At 40.3% G+C, this 10,414-nt stretch overlaps 1 protein-coding gene across 1 annotated transcript in view; it reads left to right on the top strand.

The window, feature by feature from the left end:
- Nucleotides 1–1,964: 1,964 nt before the first annotated feature.
- Nucleotides 1,965–10,414, top strand: part of GMCL1 (germ cell-less 1, spermatogenesis associated) — a 36,756-nt gene continuing 28,306 nt past the window's right edge. Inside the window, exons 1-3 of the mRNA XM_032410763.1 lie at nt 1,965–2,451; nt 7,880–8,003; nt 9,812–9,908. Of these exons, the coding sequence (XP_032266654.1) occupies nt 2,192–2,451; nt 7,880–8,003; nt 9,812–9,908 (481 nt within the window). The 5' untranslated portion in view covers nt 1,965–2,191. The remainder of the gene's footprint in view (nt 2,452–7,879; nt 8,004–9,811; nt 9,909–10,414) is intronic.

The raw sequence follows: 10,414 nt of genomic DNA, 5'->3' as shown, positions 1-10,414 counted from the left end.
GAAGTTCTTACCTGACTGTTATTGCTGTGGTGGTAGAGGATCAGCACTGTTTTTTGTTTTTTTTTTTTTAATGTTTTATTTATTTATTCATGAGAGATGGAGAGAGAGAGAGAGAGGCAGAGGCAGAGGGAGAAGCAGGCTCCCCGCCTAGCAGGGAGCCCGATGCGGGACTCGATCCCAGGACCCTGGGATCATGACCTCAGCCGAAGGCAGACGCTTAACCATCTGAGCCACCCAGGCGCCCAGATCAGCACTGTTTAACATTGGCAGATATTTAAAGCTGATTCTTAGGGGCATTCTCCCACGTTCCTTAATCAACCCCATCACCAGGGAACTACTCATCTTCTGTTCCTTTGGCAAGGCAAATGTATTCTCCTTTAACAGCCCCTAGGAACTCGATGATACCCTCAGGTGCTCTTCGCTGAAGTCAGTTTGTCCTTCCACCAGGCCTCTAGGACAGAATCTAAGATGATCCCATGGTGGCTATCTTCTGGTGGCCCACACTTATTCCATGGGAAACACTTGCACATCCTTTGTGCTGACAAATTCTGGGCATGAAGACTGATCCCCTTGCTGCCATCATTCTCTGTCCCTCTCCTCCCCACCCCCCACCAAGCTGCCTCAGCCAGCCTCTCCCCGTTCAAATTTCTCAGGATGAGTCAGAGACACCAGTCCACTGGGGCCCCAACTACATATACTGCTGACGGGAGTATAAATTGGTAGAATCATTTCAGAGAACGATTTGGCAATAGCTAGTAAAGTTGTAAAGTTCCTAGGAAATCCACTTCTAGGAATTTGGTGAATCTTTGCACATGGTGTTCATTGCTACTCTATAAGAACATTAAAGTAGAAGCAAACTAACTCCCTCACAGTAAACAAATTGTGGGTTAGGGACACAATGAGCAGTGAAAATTAACTGGAGATTTGTCAACTGGATAAATCTTAAAAGTATAATTTTGAGAAAGGAGAAAGGTGCAGAATGTTAGGTACAGTATGATTCCATTTAATTACATGCCTAAATGTTCTAAAGAACATATATTACTTATGGGTATAAGAACATGCATGGGAAAAATGATATACACTATTCTCAGGATAGTGGTTACAGTGGAGGGAGAGACAGACTGAGATGGGGGGAACTTCGTTCTATATTCTATTTAAAAGAATGAAAGCAATTTTAATTTAAAATTATCATACTGTGGTGGGTCCATAGGTGTTTATCGTATTACTCTGCGTAATTCATTGTAAATACTTTATTTAAAAAGTAGCAGAAGGGAGTCAGGGAGTGAAAGCTGGCTGTCCAGAGACCATAGCAACTGCTGTACACTTCAGGCAGACAGCTGTAAATTTTGATCGGGCCTCCAGAAGGCACTATAAGCCCTGCCAGTCCCGGTACCAGACCCTATCCAGACGTTCCACTGCCGCTAGGAGGGAAGCTGAGGAGTGCAGGGAACATTTGCCACAACCCGTCTGGGGCAGCAGAAGGCTGATGTTTAGGAAACATAAAGGCCTAGCAAATTCCACATTGTAGGTCCTCCTCCCTGAGGAAGCCAGGCCAAATCTCCGCAAGGCGTGATCCCAGAAAGTGGTGAGCTCTTCTAAGGAAGAGCCCAAACGGCACCGTCCTTTTGGCCCCTTGCCTAGCGCAGAGCCTACAGGTGTTCGGAACTCAAGAAACCTTAGCAGAAAGAATCAATGAGGGGGAACTCCCGGTCGGGCCAATACAATGGGGTGTGTGGAGTAACGCTAAAATCTAGGTTGGCTCCAAAGCTCACGGTAGTGTGAGACCCAGGCCGACCGCAGGCCAGCGATCATCTACACGCCTACTTTATTCCCGGTTCCAGCCCGCGTCCCTTTCAGTGCAGGCTCCACCCACCACGCACAATCGTCTTTCCCCGCCCCTTCCGGAGGCTCGCCGCGCGCACGCGCGCTCCGGTCCGCGCTTTGTTGCGAAAGCGAGGGGGCGAGGTCCTGCGGTCCCGGCGCGCCGCGCGGCTGGACGCGGCGGGCGGGGCGGAGGATGGAGGCGGTAGCGTCCGCTGCAACGGTTGGGGCTCCGCGTGAGAAGGTGGCGGTGTAGGCACCCGGGCTGGAGCACCCGGGTGGAGGCCGGCGGTAGCCGGGCCATGGCGGGAGACGGTCTCCGTTGGGCTCCCTGAGGTGCGCTCCCTGAAGTCCCGGGGAGCCGTGGTCCATGGGCTCGCTGAGCAGCCGAGTGCTGCGCCACCCGGGGCGAGCCCGAGCCCAGCAGGAGCCGGGTTCTGGGGCGGGGGGCTCGACTCGCAGGCCGGAGACTGGCGGCGATGCGGCCGGCCACGGTTTCTGTTACTGCCCGGGCAGCCGCAAGCGCAAGCGGAGCAGTGGGGCCTTCTGCTACTGTCACCCCGACTCCGAGACAGATGAGGATGAGGAGGAAGGGGACGAGCAGCAGCGGCTCCTCAACACCCCGCGCAGGTACGTGGAGGGACGCGCCCGCACCTGTTGGGCGGTTCCAGGGCCGCGCCTGGGGACAAGTCCGGCGCCGGGTGCACTTCGGGGTGTGATGCTTCCCCAGGGGGTGAGGAGCCGACGTGCCCTTTACTGGGAAACCTGGGAGCCAGACCGATGCGGGGCGGATGGGGAGCGCTTGGGAGACGCTTGGGTTCTGGATTATAAACCACAGACGCTGTCCGAGTGGTTTTACAGCCCCAAGATGAGACTGGCAAACGCCAAGCCAGAGCTTGGGCCTCATTAAACCTTAGACTGGAACGGCTGGCTGGCCTTCCGTAATACACCTTTGTCCTCTCTGAGTGGGTGGCAGGAGAATGAGTTGTTTTGCATCCGGTTACCTTAAGGGGCACCCCTACTGTCGTCCACCAGTGTAAAGGGAAGTGATTACATACGCGAGGAGTTCTCCTTAACTGTAAAGGTGAAGTTTATCAATAGTGTACATTTGTTCCTTACTAGGAACAGTCTTTCAAAGTCTCCAGTATTTGAACGTTGACCGGGGGTGTGTGTAAGCCAGTGCTGCAGCTTGCTTAACCTTTTTTCAAAGAGTTGAGTTGAAAAACAGGATGTTTACTTGTGAATTAGAAAATTAGAATGCGTAGAATGTTTTCACATAAAGCAATCTGGTTGCTTTTTTTTTTTTTTTCAAAGATCATCAGTGGGGTCACATAAGTGTAATTTTTTAAATGAAACTTTAAAAAAAGATTGAAAAACTTTGCTACACAGGTGTAACTTATTGTAAAATAAAAGTATTATGGGTAACCTGTGTTAATAGTTTGATATCTGAAGATCTTTCATACAGTTTTATGTGTGAAAGCTTGTATTTATTTACAAAAATGGACACCATCGCCCCCCACCTTTTTGGAGAGTCAGTCTAGTATAAAGAGCTCAGATTATGAGTTCTAGTCTGGATTCTGTGCTTAATAGCCTTAATTCCTCATAAGTAAAATGGAGATGCTAATACTTGCCTTTTAGGGTTTGACAAATACTAGATTGTGTATAATGCACAGTGCCTGGCAGTGTTGAGGCACTCAGTAAATATTATGTCTCCTTGATAAATTGGCCCCCTTTATCATTACAAAATGTCTCACTTTATCCCTGGTAATATTTCCACTATTACTTTCTTTTGATAAGTGTTTAAAAGGTATATCTTTTCCGTTGTTTCCTTTTTTACCTGTGTCTTTATATTTATAATAGGTATCTTGTACAGAGCATATAGTTGGGTCTAGCTTTTTTTTTAATCCTTTAGGATAATTTCTGCCTTTTAATTATTATTTAGACCACTTATATTTAATGTCATTATTAAAATCTATGTCAGGGTCCATTCAAAAGAGAAATTATGCTGCAATTTGAACAGGGAAAATTTAATATAACCATTATTAGCAAGTAATGGGGAATTAACTACTGAAGGTAAACTACTGAGGTAAAGAGATCTCTAAAAATATACAGGAATAGAGGATATAAGGGTGCAGTCACAACTTCTCAGATTGAGACAGAATACCCAAGGAAGGAACAAATTTGGAATATAGCCATCTTTCTCCAACTGAGATTAAGATATTGGAGATGGTGTGGCTGTAGCCCACCCTAGATGGTAGAAAAGTTTGCTGAGATGTGGTAGGCTAAGGCGGGCAAGCAGGCAGCTGCCCATTGGGATGCCAACAGACTTGCTTGCTGCCTCTCTGGCTGACAGAGCCAAAAATATTTACTGTCCAGATCTTTATAAAAAACTTTGCCAACTGCCTGAACTACATGAGTGTACTAGAATGGAAAGTCTTCAACGCAAACCTTTATTAGAAAATACATTGAGAATTTAGTATGTTTTATATCAGTGGAAGAGGCCTGGCTATTCAGCCCAGCATGGATGAAGGGTGTAAGAAAATATTAAGACCTAGAAATTTGAGCGTTGGCACCAGTTATGCTCCCTGAGGTTGTCTGATGTGCTCTCCCACCGACCAACTACTCCATGAAAAGCTTTGCCTTCCAAGCCCACCTTCCACTTCATTCACACCTTTTGACACCTGTATTTTTTACTTTTACATTAACATAACTGTTAAAATTCAGTTGTTCTGCAACCAGATCTTGGGTGTTTGCTGTGCCTTAGACCATCTTTAAACTTTGAAACTTGGTAAACAGTATTTGTTGTTAGAACTATGTAAATACTGTTCACTGCAAAGTCAAGTAGTGTGTGCTAAGATTATAAATGATACTTCCTGGGTGCAATGTCACAACTCCTTGTTTTTCTATTGGAGAAATTTTCTAACCTCACATTTAAGTGCAGTCTATTTTCTAAGTTCCATCAAGTGCTCAAAGTCAGGCCCTGTTTTCATTTGTATCTTACTGCAATAGTTCCCTTTTTTGTATTGCTTTTTTATTTTCTTAGAGTTTCTAACTGCCTCCCCCTTCCTCATCATTGACAAAAATATTCCTTCATTATATATTCAGATTTTCCTATCTTTCCAAACACATTTTCATGGCGTCCTCCTCCAAACCCAAGCCCCCCGCCCCGGGTCCCTTCATCTTCCTGTTTCATTCTGGATCCATTGCTCTCCAGGTCTGGGCTTATCCTGGGACTTAATTTTACATCTCCAGGATTGGATCTACTGTTTTCTGTAGCCTGGTTCTTTTTCTTTCTCACCCATTTTAGGGAACTGCATCCTTGTGTATTTTCCTCAGAAAGGGTGCAAAAGGAGGTAATTTGTGCTTACCTAAATGTAAATTTAATCTTTCACTTTACTCATCCTTTGGGTATGGAAATATAAAGTAACTTCATGTCCTTGATGATATTACTTCATTGTCTTCTAGCCTGCAGTGTTGATGAGAAATAGGATGCTGGTCTAATTCTCTTTTCTTTGTAGGTGACGTTTTGTTCCTCTGGAAATTTTGGAATTTTTTTCTTTGGTATTTTGGAATTTAACTAGCATGTGCTTAAGCGTGGGCTTTTTAATTGCCTCAGTACTTGGTTGATCCTTACAATCTGGAGACTAGTTTGGAGAAATTTTCTTCCATTAATTTCTTCCATGATTTCCTTTTTCCTGTTATCTTTGTTTTCTCTTTCTTGGACTCCTCTTAACCAGATTTTGGATTTCTTGGGTTGTACCTCTTTCTCTTTTCTTTTTTTTCCTTTCTAGGTCTTTTTTGCTTTATATTCTGGGAAATTTCCTTAACTTTCTCAGTCAGCCTCTGTTTCGGCTTTGTAATTTCTGTAACCGTGTTTTTAGTCTCTAAGAGCTCTTTTTTCCCTTGTTTCCTTTATCATAGTATCCTGTTGTTTTATAAATGTAATAATCTCAGCTATCTAGATATACTAATTTTAGGGTGTTTTAAGTTCTCTTTTCCCTAATTAATATATTTCCTCTGGGGCCAGTTTCTCTTTTTAATAGTCTTTAATGCTCCTAATTCTCTTCATGTTGGGTCATTCTTGGTTGTCTGTTTATATTTAAGAATGAAACTGGTTTTGTGTGTGTGTGTGTGTTTTAATTGAGTAAATAGATCTATTTCTACTAAGCCTTCCCTTTAAGTAGGAAGACTGATCACTAAATGGGGTGGGGCATGCTTTGTTTTAGAGCAGAGATTCCCAAACTTTTTTTGTTCATAGCACCCTTAGTGTCTCAGTAATTTTTTTCTTGGTACCTCTGGTCCTAAAGAAATATCTCATAGTTAGGTTCAAACTACTGCTTAATAGTATTAGATAGCATGGTATCTGAAAGATGTTGCTGTGTTGTTTCCATCGAATATAAAATATTATACACGCATCCCTGAGTTTGATGTGATCCTCCAGGTGCTTTGACACATAGTTTGGGGACCATGATTCGGGGTGAATGGGTTAAGAGCTCACAGGCTCCAGATTCCTCAGATACCAGAGTGAGGATTGTTTTGTCTGGGGTGTCCGTACCTGCACTGAAGTCTTAGCTTTTCCTGATAGATTTGTCCTCTCCTTCCTAGAAGAGCCTCGGAGTCTCTGTGCCTGAGTTATCTGTACTCTGGCTATCTGTATTCTGTGTTCATACATCGTGGAAGAGGCCATTAGGGGAACATGTTTCCCCATTTTCAGCCTCACTTTTGCCTTTTGTTTCTTCTGAGACCCCTCCCCTCAACCCACACAGGCTTCTGAAGGGCAGATGGGCGTCAGCCTCCATCCTAGACCTTCGTGATATATTCTGGGCTGTGGCTTCTGTGGCTTTTTTCTATTCATTTTATTTTCTAACTTCCACATCCACCGAATTCTCTCATCAGGTGATAAGCCCACCCTTACTTTCTGCTGTTGTGGGCTTAATCCTTTCTGTACTTTTAATCTTTTAGTGTCATTTGGGGATGGTGCCATCAGGAACTGGAAACTATATTGTCCCATTTATTTCTCACGGTAACCCAATAAAGTGGTCACTACTAATATCCTCTTTATATCTGAGGTAAGTGAGGGACTCAAACCCAAGTCTCTCCACCACCAAAGCATGTGTTGTTTTTACTGTCTGTTGGGAAGACATGTCAAGCACACTGGTTCAAGACGTCATTGAAATTACTTGATTTTTTAAAAGATTAAAAATTTTTAACTACCAAAAAAAAAAAATTTTTTTTTAACTACCAAGAAAACTTGTCAGGATTGGCCAGGAATATAAAAAAGTATTTATCGGCCTCTGCCTAGGGCTTTTCTTATTCACTGGACCATCTTGAACAATGATTATCAAACTTAAAAAGATATATAATTCATCTTTTAAATGAAATCTTATGCAGAAATCCCTAAGATGTGATGCTGCTCTAGTTGAAGGTAGGTGAGGATGCCCAGGGTTTACTCATCAGCTCTCTCTGGTGGCCCCGAAGACACTTCTCCATTGAGCATAGTTTTGAAAACCTTTGATGTAAGGCTGCAAACCATTTGGCTAATGGGAAAAAAAAAATTGTTTAGTTTAAGAATGGTTTGATACCAAAATAAGATTAAATATAAATTATTCTAAAAATTACTTGGGTAGGTAAAATTTTTACTCTTGTTCTCCATTTTGTAGTTGCATAGAAGTATCATTGCAGTTGTATTGAGATCCCCCATAGTACTGTTTTCTAAACGAGGAAGTAAGCAAAAATCACTGTGCTGACCTACAGGTAATTCAGTTAGTTCAACTATCACAAATTGCAAAAATGGTGCACAGTGAAAGGTCACGTGTACATGCTGTCCCATCTAGCCACTGTTAACCCTCTTGGGAATAGAGTACTAGAGATAACTACCGTTATTAGTTTGTTATGTACTAATGCAAATTTGAATATAAATATCCTTCTATTCTTTTACACAATGGATAAGTTGGCTCTATTTCATAGAAATTGAACAAAAGGAGTATTCTGAGTTTTATGCAAAATCAATAAAACATTCAGTTTTACACATATGTAATATTTGCTTTTCTTTTAACAGGAAAAAATTAAAGAGTACATCCAAATATATTTACCAAACGTTATTTTTGAATGGTGAAAATAGTGACATTAAGATATGTGCTCTAGGAGAAGAGTGGAGCTTACACAAAATATATTTATGTCAAGTAAGTATTTTATTTTTCTATTTGACTAAAGAAGGTAATTACTTAAAAATAGCTCATACTCTTTCAAGTCATGTTCTTTCTAATTGCATTTCACAGCAATCTCTTTACAGTAGTTGTTTAAGTCCTATCATCTCGTTCCAAAGTCTTGTTTCATCAGAAATACGGCACACACTTAGTTTGGTCTAGAAAACAGATTTTGAATTTTCCTTGTCATACCAGCCCAGCAAATACCTTTTTGTCATTACTTCAGTAAGGTTCTTATTTTGGTGCCTTTCGTTGATAAAAGGGAAAAAAGTTAGGGGAAAAATGTCTAAAGTTAAGATTGCTGAATTTGTTTATTTTGTATCTAATTATTTAAATTGGATGAATTTAGCCAAAATGTTATTTTGTAGATATGATTGATTGAAAGTGAATGGAAAGTTCTTGACACTTACTCTTCTTTCCTTCTGGAAAATGCAGTTAAATTAAAGACAAAACCCAGCAAATACAGACTAATTCATTTAGCTGATAATACCTATTTGGTTTGTGTGCTGAAAATATTACCATCTGCCACCCCATTTTAAAGATTCAAAACTCTCAAAATGAAAGAAAATGTTGCTCTAATGGCTCAAATATTTTACTCATTTATTCTTTCATCAAATCTGTCTATTCTTTCTTCAAATCATTGTTCTAGGCACTGGGAATAGAACAGTGAATAATTCAGTTTCTATCCTATGGAGTTTATATTTTCTCTCTTCTTCACCGTTTGACAATAATTACTGGTAAGACAGTATAGTATAAGATTTCAGTAGAAATATTAAAAAAAAAACTTTTTCTATAACATTTTAATCATAATGTTTTTTATTTAATTTTTTTGAACAAGGTACTTTGGCTTGAAGTTTATAGCTCAGGGAATATATCAGAATATTGGTCTCAACTTGAGGATAGGGTCCATACCTTTTTTTTAATCACTGAAAGCAGTTTTGTGAATTTAAGGATGAGAATGCCTCAGTGAAGGCTTTCCCTCTCAAGAGAAACTGTATTGATTATAGTGCAAGCCACATGCTAAAATATAGTAAGCCCCCTAAGGACAGAAACAATGTCTGTTTTGTTTACTGCTGTATTCACAGTGCCTTATACATACTAAGTATTCATTGAAATTAGTTAATATTTGATCTAGTCCAAAGTAATTCTAATTATGAGAGGTACTATCTAGAAGGTAACTAAAGACTTCATCCATTTTGGTATCTTACCAAGAATTTAGGTCCATTCTGGAATTTTCTGATTAGTTAAAACTAAACTTTAGATTTATCCTAATTTCTGGGGATCATCCCATTTACAGCCACTAACACAGTAAGGATTCAACAGTAGGAAAGTTCTTAGTCTTCACTCCTCCTCAGTACATGATTATGTATTCACCTTGTGTCTTGTCATATGTTTATGAGAGTCTTAAATACATGATATGTTTTCTAAGCTTGAATTTAAAATGTCATTGAGAAGGAAAACATATACCTGTAATAGACTCAGAAATTGTTTTAAGTAAGTAAAAAATTAATGTAAGTTTCAAATAGTAATATAGGAATTCAGTTCAGATAGTAATATGAGAATTTGGTTTGGTTTTCATTAAATTAATCCTAAACAAAGTATTTTGACATACCTCAAGTGTCCTTAATTTCATTTTCCTGTAGACATATTTAGCAACTCTTTTTCTCCTGAAATAATATGGATTCATTTTGATAGAAGAGTTGCTTGGAATTAGAAATGGGAAAATAATTTGGAAGACACAGAAGGTACTAGATAATTGTTTTTGTTTTGTTTTGTTTTTTAAGTCTGGCTACTTTTCTAGTATGTTCAGTGGTTCTTGGAAAGAATCCAGCATGAATATTATTGAACTGGAGATTCCGGACCAGAATATTGATATAGAAGGTAACCACCACCATGTTTACTATTATGCAAAAAGTATAACATAACCTTTTTATTCTTTTGGTAGAAAATAAATATTTTCTTCCAACCTTGTAGGCTAGGAAAAAAGCTCCATTTAACACCCTAGAGTGTCAACTTTGTATTGATTTGCCCCATAGTTTTTATCAATTCTGTTCTATCTGTCCCTAATCTACTTAGTCATGTAGGCCTTATCAGTCTGTTTACTTATGTTTGTAAATATATCTGCCTGGGATATGGAGGATGTAGCGTGAAGAAAGGAAGAGTATGACTGTTTTTAAAAATTACATAGAAAAGCTGGTAAATAGTGTTTATTGATTATTCCCCATGTATGAAGACTTTCTCTGGGAACAGTAGGGTATGAATCATGTAATCGGTGTTTTAGAGCTCTGAGTTCTTAGATGAGGAAGCTGAAGCCCAGAGGATTTAGGGACTTATTTTAGGTCTCAGCACTTTAGTGAGCCTCAATCAGCCTATAGTTCTCCTAATTC

The sequence above is a fragment of the Phoca vitulina genome, unplaced genomic scaffold (genome assembly GCF_004348235.1).
Source record: "Phoca vitulina isolate PV1807 unplaced genomic scaffold, GSC_HSeal_1.0 scaffold12, whole genome shotgun sequence".
In the NCBI taxonomy this organism is placed as follows: Eukaryota; Metazoa; Chordata; class Mammalia; order Carnivora; family Phocidae; genus Phoca; species Phoca vitulina.
Note: the sequence above shows the minus strand (reverse complement) of the source record. Positions and strands in the feature narration are given on the sequence as shown.